Source organism: Tursiops truncatus, chromosome 3, assembly GCF_011762595.2.
Source record: "Tursiops truncatus isolate mTurTru1 chromosome 3, mTurTru1.mat.Y, whole genome shotgun sequence".
Lineage (NCBI taxonomy): Eukaryota > Metazoa > Chordata > Mammalia > Artiodactyla > Delphinidae > Tursiops > Tursiops truncatus.
In genome coordinates this window covers 116789372-116805290 of record NC_047036.1, presented here as the reverse complement: position 1 = coordinate 116805290, position 15919 = coordinate 116789372, and the positions used below count along the sequence as shown (strand labels likewise).

The 15919-nt window shown below is 53.4% G+C and overlaps 1 protein-coding gene across 1 annotated transcript; it reads right to left on the bottom strand.

Annotated features, from left to right (window-relative positions):
• Positions 1–58: 58 nt before the first annotated feature.
• Positions 59–14144, bottom strand: SLC4A9 (solute carrier family 4 member 9). Its single transcript, XM_033853259.2, is given in 25 exon segments — positions 59–394; positions 738–890; positions 1296–1469; positions 1729–1799; positions 3676–3746; positions 4686–4864; positions 5011–5172; positions 6390–6503; positions 6629–6816; position 6992; positions 7030–7088; positions 8361–8617; positions 8783–8916; positions 9091–9256; positions 9405–9536; positions 9902–10056; positions 10416–10490; positions 10492–10504; positions 10760–10917; positions 11070–11125; positions 11561–11608; positions 11611–11658; positions 11938–12041; positions 12043–12169; positions 12451–14144. Coding segments are annotated over 25 exon segments (2916 nt in total). The 5' UTR covers positions 12668–14144; the 3' UTR covers positions 59–340.
• Positions 14145–15919: the final 1775 nt, after the last annotated feature.

Sequence of the window (15919 nt, the reverse complement as noted above, 5' to 3'; positions counted from 1 at the left end):
CCTTCCCATTCTTTTATCATTGTGCCCTCCCCTTCCCCACCTCCCATCCCTTCCAGTTTGGTGTGAGCTTGAGCTCCCTCTACTGGCCAGACTTCAGTGCCACAGGGAGCCAAGCCCATGAACCCTCGCTTGTTTCCTTCTTTCCTCTGGAGAGACTCTGCTACCCCCTTCCCCACTAGGGGGTTCAGGAGGGACTGGAGCATGTAGAGAAAACAGGGCTGTTCAGCACACTGGAGCTTTCCAAGGTCTGAGCCCGCACCTCCCCATCCTCAACACCAGGAGCATTTTCCTCACACCCTTACCTCACGCTCAGTTTCCTGGAGCCCCAACTCCATACCAGCTAATTCACAGAGATGTTGATTTCCGGAGCCTATGGCTGATACATCAGCTCTGACTATGGAACAGAGATCCCAAGATGAGTTGGGAACAGAAAGACAAAAGACTGAGACAGATAGCAGAGAAAAAGGAACCCAGAGAGTGAAAGGATATAAACCCACATTAAGACAAAGATCAGGACTTTGTCCCCAGGCCTTTCCACCCACTCTGGGCTTATATGAAGAAAAAATTTCCCTCGCTCCTTCAGTGTGCCTATGTTAATACAGAACAAAGAGGAATGATTGTGTTGATCAGATCTTCAGACTTAACAGAGATATTACACTTTAGGGGCAACTGCTGGAGAAGACCTCTCTCCCACACCCCTGCCCTGTTCTCCTGAGAGGGCCCATCCTGGAGCTCACATCTTCATTGTCACTTCCACTGAATGAGTACTCTGGCTCCAGCTCCTTCTCAGTGATGCTTCTCTCCTCTGGCATCGGCTCATCCAGCCAGAGGAGTGCCTGTGGTGAGAAGACCCACTCCAATGCTTTTCGGACCCCCACCAGGTCTAGCAACTGCAGGGATAGAAACAAAGCCAAGGGCTGTCAGCAATAGCCATGGCTCTTAACTTCCTCAGTGAGTAAGAACAAAGCCAGAAGCCACTTACATTATCACCTTACTGAGTAACAAAAGTGCCAGCCTTGCCTCTCCCAGGTCTTCAGTTTTCTTCTGGGCTTTATATCCCTACCTGTGGCTGATCAGCCCAAAGAGATTGGGAAAGGAATTGAACCAGGTATCCCAGGTCTAGCCCATCTGTAGTCATCTCTTGGCCATCTTTCTTTGTCCTAGGATTCCCAACCAGGCACAGCCAAGGCAAGTGACAGAGGGTAGATTCTTCCTCTCATTCAGGCCTTGGCCACCCTCTCAGGCTGAGTGTCCTGGGAGCCATCAGGACACCACCCAACTCTGCCCCGAGTAACCATGAGGAGGAAGATGATGGCTGCAGGGGTAGACTTGATTATCCAAAGCAGACCCAGGCAGGCAAGTTGGATGGCTGTGAAGAACTGGACCCTCCTCAGAGGCACATGCCCCAAGAGCAGAAGGTCCGGCTGGTGCTTTGCTGGCATCAATAATAGCTGCACCCTCTTCGTGAACTGGGGGAACAAGAGGAGGAGGAAAGCAGTGTACTCAGGTAGCCTGGAGGGTGTCACTGTTAGCTATCCAAGCCCAGCGTTGGGAATGGTCAGAAGGCTCCCTTGGTCCCCTCCCCAACCACAGCGTGGCAGCAGAGTCCCTATGGCCAGGAGAGGCAGGAAAAGAGGAGAGGAGGGGAATTGGCAAATGCAGGCAGGAGGTACCAGCGGGAAAGAAAAGGAGAAGAGTGGGGTTACTTGGTGATTTTAATGGACTCACCTGGATGCTGCTAATTGCTGTCACCCCCATGTATAGGAAGATGCCATAGAGCAGAGGCATTGGGATGAATTGGTAGAGAGAAGTGGAGAGCTGGCAAAGTAGTTCACCTCTGCCAGCTGCCCAGATACCCACCCCCCCCAGGCTCCAACCCCAGCCTCCAGCCTCCAGCATGTAAGCTACCCACTTTGTATTGCCTGCTTTCATTGAAGCTTCACATCAATCAGATGGAGTAAATTCTATAATTTTCTCCATTTTACAGATCAAGAAACTGGATTTCAGAGAGGCTAAGTAACTTGCCCATTACCTCTCTTACCACTCTTCTCTCTCACATTCCTCTCTGCTCTCTCTGTTCCTGCTATACTGGCCCCCTTTCCTTTCCTCACTATGTCCAAATTTACTTCTACCCCTTGCAAGGCCTTTTGCTTTGCTATTCCCTCCACTTATGTTTCTCTTTTTTTCCCCCCGACCAGGGATTAAACCTGGACTGCCAGAGAATTCCCTATTCCCTCCACCTAAAATGCTCTTCCCTGACATCCCTCTCACTACTCACGCTTCTCACTACTCATGTCATGACACCCCAGAAACCAGCCAATCTAAAGTAGACCCCTGGGGACTTCCCTGGTGGCTGAGTGGTTAAGAATCCACCTGCCAATGCAGGGGACATGGGTTCGAGCCCTGGTCCGGGAAGATCCCACATGCCACAGAGCAACTAAGCCTGTGTGCCACAACTACTGAGCCTGCCCTCTAGAGCCCGCGAGCCACAACTACGGAGCCCATGTGCCACAACTACTGAAGCCCGTGTGCCTAGAGCCCATGCTCTGCAAAAAGAGAAGCCACCGCAATGAGAAGCCCACATACCACAATGAAGAGTAGCCTCTGCTCGCCGCAACTAGAGAAAGCCTGCACACAGCAACGAAGACCCAATGCAGCCAAAAATTAAATAAATTTATAAATAAATAAATAAATAAAGTAGACCCCTGGTGCTCTTAATCACCTTATCCTCTTTTATTTTTCGTAGAAGTTACCACTATCTGAAATTATCCTAGTTTATAGCTTTAATTGTTTTTATCTGTCTCCTCTCACCAGAATGCAAGATATGGATGATCTGTTTTGATCACCACTATATCCCCAGTCCCTGGAACAGTGCTTGGCACATGGCTTATGCTCGGTAAAAATCTGCTGAATGAGAGTCACCTAGTTAGTCAGCGGCTGATCCGGTCCATCTGGCTCTTTCAACTACTCTCCTCTCACCCAGCCTCCATAACCTTTCCCTCCGCTAACCTCTTGTCGTCCTGCCTGTGAACTGGTGTGACCATTCTCCACATCCTCCTTGACTGCTTTGCTGTCTTGGCTTGTTGAACCTTTCTGCTGTTACTTGTTGCTTAATTTTTATTCATGTGTATGTGTTGCTGACAGGGGCTTGGTTCCATATTCTTCTTCAATATTACTCCCCTCCCCACCCTCTTCTCCCAGGTGCCTCGCAGAGCCTTGTACACAATAGGTGTTTATAAACATCTGGTGAGGGAGAAGTGAAGGGGTTTTGCCTCCAAGTTTTTCTGGGTTGTGATGATCACACTCTTAGTCTAAGGCTCATTGAGAGTCTGGAGCAAGGGTAGTGCTTGGGCCCTGGGGATGGTGGCATGTCTGCACCCTGCTCCACTGGGTAGAAAGCCTACTGGGTCAGAGTTTGGGTTCTCAGATAGATCTGAGAAACTAGGTCTCTTGGTGGTCTCTTGTAAGCTCCTTAACCTCTTTAACCTTCAGGTTCCTCGTTTTTAAAGTGCGTATGCCTCTCAGCGGTAATGTGAGGATTAAATGAGACTATGTATGGAGAAAACTTAACACAGTGCCCAGCATGTGGTAAATGTTCAGCCAATGTCAGTTCTTCCTATATTTATTATTATTACTGCCCTGCCCCCGATGCTGGCTTGTCTGACTAAGGTGCCTTGAGTATAGGTGCCAGGAAGATGGAGATTCTTGTGAGGATGAACACCGCCAGGCCCGTCGGCCTCTGCTCTCTGTGGGGAAAGGAGGAGTTAGCTAGGGTCTGGGAGAGCCCCTAGGGTGCCCAGGCTGGGCACGCTGGCCAAACATCACAACAGACCCTGGCAGGAGGGAAGCGGAGGGATCCCTCGACAGTAACCTGGCAGGGAGGGGACCTTAGCTTGGTGTGAAAAGTTGGCAGAGAGGAAGGGACAGGTCACTTCAATACGGGGGTCCCAGTCCTCTTCAGCAGCTCTAGCTCAGGGCTGCTCTTTGTTTTTATCTTTTATTTTGATGGAAAATTAGCAATTTTTATACTAACATAAAAACTTCTACTTCATAATTTGCAAAGTTGATTTCACATACTTTCGACAGTTAGACTGTGTTTCCAACAAAATTGTTTTTGTGATGGTTACTTTGTAATATCAATGAGGTGCTTCTACACTGAGTGGGGATTATTAGGTAGCACCTCATCCTTGCTCAGCCCTGGCTGCTTCTACACTCATATCCATGATGCTCCTCTGGAGGCCCCTCCCAGTCTCATGGCTGAAGGAGGAGAGGGGAAGACCTGACTCACCCACCTCAGAGCCCAGAACCCACCCATTCACCCCACAGCAGCGCTCATGGGGCAGTGAGAGAGCCCTCTGGAGTCACCAGCTTACCTTTTTTTTTTTTTTTTTTTGCGGTACGTGGGCATCTCACTGCTGTGGTCTCTCCCGTTGAGGAGCACAGGCTCCGGACGCACAGGCTCGGCGGCCATGGCGCACGGGCCCAGCCGCTCCGCGGCATGTGGGATCTTCCCGGACTGGGGCACGAACTCGTGTCCCCTGCATCGGCAGGCGGACTCTAAACCACTGCGCCACCAGGGAAGCCCACCAGCTTACAATTTAAGCTGCCCAAATAACTCTGCCCTGTACCCAATACCCCACCTTGCTGCCCACGTCTCATTCCAGCCTCCTGAATACTGGCCTCACCTGATGCCCAGGAAGCTGGGAGCCTCCCCTGGGACACAGGCTCTGCTTTCTCTCCAAAGACTGTCCATGTGGGCCAGGGAGATGACAGTGGCTGAGACATACCAGGGCAGCCCAAGAGCTGATGTAAGCAGCATCAGCACGGACACACAGAGGAGGTCCAGGTGGAAGCCAGCCCCCTTCTGCAGATAGCGGTGGGGCAATGAGGATGAAGCTAGCCCAGATCTGGGCCCTCTGTCCTCTGGGGTGGGAAAGGGGGAGCCTGGACCCCACTCTGGAGCTCCTGTCCTTGGGCTAGGGACCTAGGGTCTTACCCAGCAGGCCTTACCTGCAGTCTATATTCAGTGCGGTTGAGGATGACCCCTGTGATCTGCTGGTCCATGAAGATGAGGATAGACAATAGCAGGGCAGGCAGGGCGGCTGCCACACTCAGCCACCAGGGGTTGGCTCCAAAAGGTAACACTAGCCAGCCATGTCCAGGTAGTGTGGGCTAGGGAAGGGCAGTCCGTGGACAGGTTGGAGAGGGTATCTCAAGAGCACCTCACCTGCACACTCCAGCCTTGGCACTCTTCCACAGCTCCCCCCCTCATCCTCCCCCCCCCTCCCCGCATGCTCTAAGACACTGAATGCTAGGTGGGAGCAGTCTGTATCTGCACAGCTGGTTCAAAGCATCCCAGTGCAAGGATGGCAGAGGGCAGAAGGAGGGGGGACCAGCCTAGGGGCTGGGCTGGAGCTAGGGGCTTTGGACTTTGGTTCTCAGGGTCTTTCCCTCCCTGCAAGAGGAGGAGGTAGTGGAGGAGGCCCGCCCACACTTCTTGATGTACAGAGAGCTTCTCCCCAGGCACCCCGCACCCCCATCCAGCGCTGGGCAACTCAGGTTCACACCTGCCTTGATCTGGGGCAGGGGCAGGTCTGGGTGTGTCTGAGTCTGCCCTGATTACAAGCGTCTCCTGCGGGGGAGGGCCCCAGTTGCTGCCTTGGGTTCTGAGCCCCTGAGGCTGCCTCAGTTGGAGCCCCCGTGCTCTCCTGCCGTGAGCGAAGCTGGAGGGGAAGTCTCCAAATGCACAGGCAAAGTTTAGGTGCTAAGTCAGTGCTGAGCCTTGTCCTGTGTACTGTCATGCCCTGGGCAGGGAGCTCCAGCTTTACTGGATCAGAGCAGGCAATCGTGGGTGCCAAGAAGAATTTGGGGAGTAGTGTAGTGGGTAGGGCCATGCCAAGAGTAGGGAGAACATGTAACAACAATAGCTAGCATTTATTGAGGTCTTGGTATGTGCCAGTCCCAGAAATGCGATAGTGCTATGCACTATGATCTTCTGTGAATCTCAAAACAACCTATGACGTAGAAACTATGGTAGTTTATTATTTCCATTTTATAGATGAAGAAATTGAGGCTCAGAATGCGGGTTAACTTCCCTAAGTCACACAGCTAGGAAGTGACAGAAGTGGAACTCAGACCTAGGGCTGGCTGACCAGAACCCATTCTTTTAACCCCTTACCTATAATAGTAGCTACCTATTCTGTGCTTGCTATGTGTCTGGCACACGATGTGTCCTCACAACAACTCTGAGACCATTATTATACTATTTCTATTTTATGAGTGAGAAAACAGAAGACTAGAGAAGAAGTATGGGATCTATTCATCTTCCTCCTCTAGGGTCCTTTCTGTTGGCCCTGCTTTGCCCTCTGCCCTCCACTCCCAGGTCTCACCTAGAACTCTCTGGGCACCGTGAGCTTCGGCGTGGGTAGGCCCAGGAAGGCATCAAGGCCACAGCCCCGCAGGATGGCCAGGACTGAGAAGAAGTCACCCAGCATCTTGCACACCTGGCCACCCAGCAGACACTCAGGTTCAGGCCACCATCCCCTTCCTTCTGCCCCCTTTCCCATTTGCAGACAGGGCCCGAGGCCAAGAGCCAGTTCTCTCCCACAGAAAGAGAGGTGACACTTACCATGGAGGGGAAGAAGCAGCTGGTCTTTACGTGCTTGAGGGCCATGGCAAAGAGGAAGGAAGTAACGAAGAAGAGAATGGAGAAGAAGGCAATGTCTGGGACTGTATGACAGCCAGGCCCATGAGGATGGCCTCCCTGCCGGGCACACTCAGGTGGGGACAGCAAGGATGCATTGACCAGGCCTAGGTCTTGTGTGGAGAGGTGGTCCTGGATGGGGTTATGGGCAGTGAAATAAATGTCCACTGATGTCCACTGAGACTGAGTACACAAGATAGGAGATCTGCAACCATAGCAAATGGCTGGGCCTCAGTGACCTATGAGGGGTGGGAAGAGCCTGGAACTACTGACTTCTTTGGTCTCCACCCTTTCTTTCCCGGGCCCTCCCAGGAATAGGCCCTCACCACGCTGAAGATATCATCTCTGTCTTTTGGCTTTGTGCTTGTCCACTGAGACTCATTTCCTGGAAGGAGAGAAAAATTCAGGTGGGGACTTCCCTGGTGGCACAATGGTTAAGAATCTGCCTGCCAGTGCAGGGGACCCAGGTTTGATCCCTGGTCTGGGAAGATCCCACATGCCGCGGAGCAACTAAGCCCATGTGCCACAACTACTGAAACTGCACTCTAGAGCCTGCGAGCCACAACTACTGAGCCTGCAAGGCACAACTACTGAGCCCGTGAGCCACAACTACTGAAGCCTGCGCACCTAGAGCCCATGCTCCACAACAAGAGAAGCCACCGCAATGAGAAGCCCACGCACCGCAACAAAGAGTAGCCCCCGCTCGCCGCAACTAGAGAAAGCACACGCGCAGCAACGAAGACCCAACGCAGCCAAAAATAAATAAATAAAAAATAAATAAAATAAATACATTTATTTAAAAAAATAAAAAAAGAATTCAGATGATTTTTCCTCCCCTGGAACCTTCTCTAGCCCAAATCAGGAGCCTAATTTCACTGGTCCAGCTGAACCAGACAGTTCTTACTTCTGACTCATCTGTCTGCTGACTCTGATCACTACCAAGTCTGTCCTCAGGAAATTGCTTCATGCCCTTGTCGCTTCAAATTCCCTACCTATCTGTAACCCAAGTGCCTGGCACAGGGCAGACACCCAACAAATGGATGAGCACACAAATCTGTGTGTTTCCACTGGGGCCAGAATTAGTCTTGTTCATGCCTAGTACAGAGTCTGGAACTCTTGAGAGGACACGTCTTCCTCAATCCTGGTCCATGTGGAGGGAAATGTGCAAGTGTAATACTCCAAGCTCCTCTCCACCCAGTCAGTAACTTGGCCCAGGAGAAGAGCAGTGATTTATTTGATTGGTGAGTTTGGGAGAAGAAGCTGGGCATGCCTGGCCCTGCCCCTTCCTCTCCCTCTCTGGGGAGTAAGCTGCCTGCACCCTGCGTGCATTTAGTTCTGCTCCTCTAGGGTGAGACAGTCCCTGTCCAGTGCAACCATGACTGGGTGGGTAAGTTGATCCAATTTTGGTTTCATCATTAGGAAGCCCATACCCATAGATACAACAATGTTCTTCTCTCAGCACTGGCAGAAATAAAGATATTGGGTCTGTTCTGTTGACTTATTTTTCATCTGACTCAGAACCGGAATAGGGAAGAGTGCTGCTGGTTACTGGGTAAGTACTCAGCATTTTGCTGAACTTAACTAAGGGGGACAGTACGGGGACAACCCTTCCTGCATCCTCCCTTATTTTGCCAAGCTCCCTATTTTCCTCGCCCACCTCCTGGGTCTGTGTACTGGCAGCCATAGGCAGGAGAGCCAGGTCTCTGGATGGGATAGGCATGGGTCAAGGTCAGCATTTTGCCCATGGCATCATAAATGAAGACGAGGCTGATAAGAGCACAGAAGCCTTCCTCGGTGAAGTGGGTAAAGTAGCGCACCAGCACGCTGGCCTCCGTGGCCACCAGCACCAGGCAGAAGGTGGCCACCCAGATGCCCACCCACAGGCAGAAGGGCAGGTAGTCCAGGCTGTGATCTCTGGGGGATGAGAGACAGGCAGGGCTTGGAAGTGCCCATTCTGCTCCCAACCTAATCCAGGTCAGGTGCCCCTGGAGCCAGTTTCCACCCTCCCCTATTGACCCAGCTGAGACCAGGCTGAGGGTGTGCTAGTGAGGGTCAGGTGAGGTGGGGGAGTTCTCCTACCTGCTGAAGGAGAAGAGCAGGTGTTCAAAGACTAGCACTGGCCCAGTGCTGCTGAGGATGGTGAGGGGCTGGCTGGCCATCAGGCAGAAGGCAGCTCCAGTCAGTGCCGCGCCCGGGAAGCTTTCCAGCACCCCATAGAAGCCAACAGTGGGCCCTGTCAGCACAGGACCCGGGATTCCTCAGCCTAGGAACCCAAGCTTCCGAGGAGTCTCCTCAGCCCAGCCATAGACCCAGAGGAGGGGGAAGGGCATGGCTGGTGGAACACCAAAGCTACGCCTACTCCCCACACGCCCACCTCCGCCCCCCACCTGAGCACCGTCGGTGGCTTCTCCCAGCAGACCCCCGAAAGTGATGGCGTTAGTGACGGTAACCAGGTAAATGTAGAGCACGGCCGAGAAGCACTGGGGGTGCAGGGCGTCCAAGAAGTCTTTGGGGTACCACGAGGCCTTCTGGCGCACGTCCTGGACAAGGAGCCTCCCGCCCGTGGGTCATCAGTGATCCAGGTTCCCGCATCCCACGTCCCTGGGGCCAGGTGAGCCTCCCCCGCCCCCCCACAGTGAGCGCACACCTCGGGGCCCGTGTGACTCCTCTCCCCGCCCAGGACAGCTACCCTCGCTCCCACCGCAGCTCTCCACCCCTGCCAGTCCGCCGCAACTCCGGGCTGGCCACGTGCGGCCCGCGGCCGTGCCTGTCCTCAGCCGGGGTCCTTCGCCGGGCAGAGGGACTCTTGGGCTCCCACAGTTGCGAGGGGAGCCTGAGGACAAGGGGAACCCGAGTTGGCTGAGGATCCCCGATCAGACCACAACTCGGCGCCGGAGTTCGCAGCACCCTGCCCCCTGGCGGCGGCTCGTGTCTCTGCTGGCTGGGGGCGCGGCTCTGACCGCGGAGACCCGGGCCTCATTTCAACAAGGTCCAGATCACATTCTGACCTTCTAACAAGAGTGAAAGCCAGGCTCCGGCAGGGGAAGGTTCCAGGTCTCACAGCGACAGAGTGGTCCAGCAGAACTCAGGTCTGCTCCTTTCCTGTCCCCTCCCCTACCCCACTGCCCCTCCTCAACAGTGGAACTGGACCCAAGGCCTTTGGGGAAGGATCTCTATGGCATGATGACCCCCAGATACCTTTTGTTCTCAGAAGGCAGACATTTAGGCGGGGTAATCTGAGCTGTTGGGTCCCATCGACCTAGAGGGAGCACTGTCACCTCCTCTAGGAAAGCATCCAGGGCTGCCAGAAGGTCATGAAAGTTGGTGGCCCACCGAACTGACCACTGGAATTGCTGGGGATAGGGGCACAGAGGGGCACTAAATACAGATCTGCACCCTTACATGCATTTTCACAGTTTCAAAACTAGACACAAGTCACATAGGCAAACGAGTCATTCAAGCATTTATTCACGCATGCATGCATTCAGTGAGTATCTGTGGGTGCCTCCTGTATGCCAGCCCTGTGCTAGGTAAGGGGTGGAGGTGTGGTGGTAGCCAAGGGAACTTCAGTCCTCATACTCACAGACATGAAGCCACACTCTGCTTCACTGCTGTACTGATCACACGTAGAGAGTCCATATACTCACTGACACAAGCGCGCACACACGTATACACACACACACAGAGACACACACGTGCCTGCCCAGCTCACCGGGTCACTGAGGAGGATGGCCACTGCCTGGCCCATCTCATGGTGGCCCCTTCCCTGTGTGGGAGGGCCAAGGAGGAAGGCAGAAAAACCTGAGGAAGGAACCAGGTCCCAGAGAGAGTCAGAGGCTGCTATCTCATAGGGCAGCCCTTGCCTCTGACCTCACTACCAACCCCCTATACACACTCCTGTGCACACCTTCTTTGCAGCGCTGACTGCCACCCCTCCCTGAGTACCAGTCCCCATCCCCACCCCCAGAGAACTGGACCCAAGAACCTCCTAATCCCCTCGCAGGTAAAGGCCTTCTCTGGGCTCCAGGATATCCAACCCCCACTCAGCAGCCTCACCTGCTGGGGAGGGGCACCTCAGTAAGGGGCCCCAGAACCACTGGATCCCGCAGTCGCACAAAGACCCCCACTGGCTGTTCCAGGAAGCCGAGCTCTCCTGCCAGCACAGACCCTGCTTCAGCCCCTGGTGGGAGCTTCTGTCTCAGAGGGTTCTGATACTGGGTTGGGGTTCAAGGAGACACAGAGGATGAAAGGTTATTCAGGGAAGGGGATGTTGGCAGGATCTTGACTGAGGAGTCGTCCAGTGGAGGGTGGACCTCTGTTAATCCCTAACTCCTCTCCCAGCCCTGCCCAAGGAAGTGCCACAAACCTGTCCCTTCAGGGGGGCTTCCTCCTCGTAAGAAGCCTCTCTTGGACTAGCAGCTCCTACAAAACAGGATTATGCAGTGATTACGAGCACAGGCTTTTGGGGTGGATCTACCAGGGCTCCCTGACCAGCTTTGCCAAATTGTGAAAACTGGAGCACAACTTCCCCCTCTGCTCCTCAGTTTTCTCATCACTAAAATGGGGATAATTGTGGTATTACCTCCCAGGGTGGTTGTGAAGATTAAGTAAGATACTGTGCGTGGACCTCTGGCACAGTGCCTACCAAGAACATCCCTTCACAGAGCTCTGGCTGTGGTGATTCTAGCCCCTCCATTCTTCTCCCCTCACTACTACCCCAGCTTCTTCTCACTCATGAGTCCTGGGTTGAGGTCCAAGCTGAGGTTAGGCCACTCTTGTTCCAGGAAGGTGCAGGGGAGATCTGGGACCCTCCCACCCCAGGGTTTTTGGTCTTGGGCCCAGGGAGGGGCCTCTCACCTCAGCAGGGGCTGGTGCCTGTGGTCTGGGTGAGGTGTGGGGGTCTCTCAGCTGCCCTCTCAGCTCTGGGCTCAGCGACTCCGCTCTGGTCACCTGCTCTGGAGAACAGAGGTGGGGCTCCCACCCTTTCCTGCGAACTCCCTGCCCCTGAACTCTCCCCTTTGCCCTCTGCTCAGGTCCCTTTCCCTTCTGAGAGTCTAGGGAATGCCAGTGAACTTTCTCTTCACTCTGCATTTCTATCTCTCCCCTGTGACGGGGATGGGTAATCCCCCAGGGTGGGGCGGGGTGGGCTCTGGAGAATTCCAAAACTTTGTGGGGGAAATCTTATAGAAATGGCATGGATGCCCAGGCCCTCCCAGCAAAGGGTCACAGCATACCCGCCAGCTCCAGGAGGCTCTGAGCTGGACAGTCCAGCAGGACAAGGCCCTTGGCCATCAGGCTGCAGAGCTTCTGGAGGCTGGGCAGTGCCACGGTGGGCACAGGGGGCGCTCCACCTGCCTGCACCCACTTCCAACTTCTCCTCAAACAGCAGCCACCTGTGGTGAAGAGGGGCAGACAATGTTACTGAGGGCATCTCTCCCAGGTTCAGTAGTGGGGACACAGGAGAGCCAGGGAAAGTGAGACAGTGGGGAAGTTGCGGGCCCAGTGGTACAGAGTATGCCCCTCCCGGGCAGTCAGCCTTCATCTTGGGTCTTGGGGAACTCAAAACCAGACTGCAGGGAAGGCTGAGCACCATAGAGGGTGAGGGTCTGAAATGGGGAACACAGGAAGGAACTCCTGATTGGGGGTGAGAATACCATGCCACACACAGGAAGAGCTGGGAGTCATGGAGGAGGCACCAGTGGGGGAAGGGGAAGGGCCCCGTAAAACTGGCCTGGGTCCCACTCATCTGCCTGTCTCTCTCCACTCCAGTGCCTGGGGCCAGCCCAGCAGCTCATTCAGCTGAATGAAAGGCAGAGGGTCCTTGGGTACCCCCTGTTCCCTGCTGTCTGTGTCTAAGGGGCCGTCAGGGCTGGGGCCAGAGCCAGGGCCACTGTACAGCTCTCCTGTGGGTATATTTTCACAAGCACTGGAGACTTCAAACTCCTCCTGGTCTGGCAGCTTCATCTCGGTGAGGCTTGCACAGACTCTCAGGGACGGGTGTGTTCCTAGGTTCTGAGGCCAGGGGCCCGCTGGCTGGCTGCATTTATAATGCACCCCGCATGCAGCACAACACAAACAGCAAGGCCTACTGACTCCAGAGCCAACCAGTCACCTCCTCCCCTGCTTGTTTTCCCCATTTTCTGCCAGCCTGAGAGTGTGAGGCTAGCTTGACCTTTCCCAGGCTCTCCAGAAATGCCCAACCTGGGGCAAAATGGTGGTGCGCATTTCCTGTGGGATCCGGTCTGACCCCACTGCATTTTGTGTAAATTAACGGGAATATATCACTGGCTTAGGTCTTAGGGCTGACTCCCAGATTATACTACCCACTACTCTGCATCAAATACAAACACCAGATACCGTGGACTGTTTTGAGTGTCACCAACACACCCTGAGGGCACTCATTTGGACAAACAGAGACCTAATAAATAACTGGGTCTATAGAAGTCAAGCAGGCTAAGGGAGAAGGGAGATAGCAGGCAGAGGCCCTGCCCACTAAATGGGCTGATGATGGAAGGTGGAGGCAGTTCATGAAGAACAGATGCCTGAGTCTTAAATTCCTTTGTCCAACAACACCTGGAAACTTCCTAATTTAGCTGTGTGCCTGGGGTCCGCCTCTCTAACTCAGCCCCGCCGTGAGGATGGAGGAGCCAGCTAGGGTGTGCGTGTGGAGGAGTTCCTGGCACTAGATGTGCAAGGGAGAACGTGGTCTATTAGCAAGTCCTGTTGGCTCTACCTTCAAAGCAGTTCTGGAATTCCACCACATCTCCCCACTTCAAAATGGTCACCCTGTTCCAAGCTGCCATCATGTCTCACCCGAATTATTTCAATAGCTTTCTAACCTTTTACGGTGATCTCTCTGCTTCCACTCTTCCATTCTCCACACAGCAGCCATAGGGGCCCTCATTTATTTTTATTTTTATTTTTTTAAATACATTTCCATTTCACTCAAACATAGAGGTTCTTTTAAAAGGCAATCAAGCCATATAACTCTTCTGCTCAAAACCCACCCAATACATTCTCATTACTCTTAGAAGAATAATCGAACTCTGTCATGGTCTATAAGATCTGATCTATAGTCTGGCTCCAGCCCTCCTGCCTCCCTGATGGACTCTCATACCGTTCTGTCCTTGCTCACTCCTTTCCAGCCACACTGGCCTCCCTCTCTTATGTGAAGCCTGTTCCTGCCTGAGGGTCTTTGCAGTGGCTCTTCTCTCTGCAGGGAAGGCTTTTACCCCAGATCTTCACAGGACTGGATCCCTGTCACCTACGTCTCATCTTAGATATTACCTACTCATGGAGTCCTAAGTTTCTCCATCACATTTCTCTGTTTTATTTTCTTTCTGGCAATTATCACTACTAGTAACTGCCTTGTTTATTTATTTTTTTAATCGTTTATTGCCTGCCCCTACACACACACACACACACACACACACACACACACACACACACACACACACACTGGAATGTACCTTCCACGGAGCAGGTATTTTATCTATCTTCTTCACCACTGCCCCTAGAGCACCTGGTGGCACTCAATAAATACTTGTTCAATGAGGTCATAGGAAGGGAGGGGCTGGGAAATGAGCTGAGCGTCTCATTGAGGCCACATGAGGGCGCTGCTCCCCGCGGAAACGATCGCTAGGGCCGCTCCCTTGGGCCAAGCGGCAGGGTTTGCTTCCCAGAGAGGACCCACTAGGGCGCAGAGATGGTGGGGATGGCAAGAAGGGGTCCTTGATCCTCCGCCTTGCCCTGAGCCACTGCAGACTGGCCTGGCGGGATGGGGTGCGGGGGAGCGCAACAGCGATGGGGCGAGAGACCCATCAGGCTCATCTGAATGCATGTCAACCTCCCCACTGGATACCTGGGACCCATTTCCTCTCTGAAAAATGGGACTCAGGCTGGCCCTCCTCACCAACCCCAGGTCTGGACTTGGGGCAAATTTCTCAAGGCCAAGGAGTTCCCAGGGCAGGAATTAGAGGAGCAAGTCACTATATTACCAGTTGGGAATTGGGTGCTGAGTCTGATGGGGGAGTTGGTTTCAGTCCCAGGAAGAATAGAAACTGGCCTAGGGCTTGAGAAGGCGGGGAATCCCCGTGACCACCCCTTCAAGAATGTGTCCCAACCCCAGGGGCAAGTGACTCAAGGGAGCCTGAGGGGAACAGGCGCTGGATTTGGCATGAATACCCCCTCACAAGCACAGCCTCCCTTCCCTCCCCCATTCCAGCTAAAGTTCAGAGGGTCTGCCCTTGCCCTCTCTGTGGCCCCAACTACTCTGGCTCCCCAGGCTGCCTGAAATAGAGGGCCACCATGCCTCCACCCTCCCTGGGCCCTTCTCCCTCTTGGGTCTCAAGTGCCCTGAGCTGCACAGGTTGGTGAGGGAGGTGAGTGAGGGTCTGTCTGTGGGCATCAGTGTTCTCCCAGACAGGGCCAGTGAAGGTGTGCTGTCTGGGAGGGCAGCCCTGGGCATGAGCCCTGGAAAATACCCTGGCCTAGGAATTCAAAGACCTGGTTCTCATCCTAGCCGAAACACAGACTTGTTGGGTGTCCTTGGGCAAAGCCCCTCCCCCCTGTGAGCCTGTTTTCTTCCACCGAAACTGAGAAAGTTGGAGTAGATGATTTCCAAGGTTCAAAGTAGACCTTTAGCAGTACACTGAACTGGCCCTGAGGGGCAGGAAGCAGTGTCACCAACTGGCTGCCTCGGTGTAAATCCCGGCTTGGTCACTTTCTAGCAAGTGGAGAAGAGATTTACCTTTGCAGAACCTGAGTGTTCCTAACAGCAGAAGGGGAATAATAAAAGTGCCCACTTCATAGGCTTTATTAAATGGAACAATGCATGTAAAATAGGCCTGGTACGTAGTAAACACAATAGAGGGAGGCTGTTACAATTAAAAGCTATGAAAATAGTCACTTCCAGAGTGGGGAAGAAAGAAAATATCATATAGTGAAATGTCAGTTGCATCCAACCACTGTGCTAGGCACATTATCTCATGTAATTCTTATGACAAGCTTTTAAAAAACTCACAGTTTTTTAAAACTTTTAATTTAACTTATTTTAAAAAAACGATGTGAGTCTAATCATAGAAGAAGAACTATAGAAGAAGTTGTAGGGCTTCCCTGGTGGCGCAGTGGTTGAGAGTCCGCCTGCCGATGCAGGGGACACGGGTTCGTGCCCCGGTCTGGGAAGATCCTACATGCCGCGGAGCGGCTGGGCCCGTG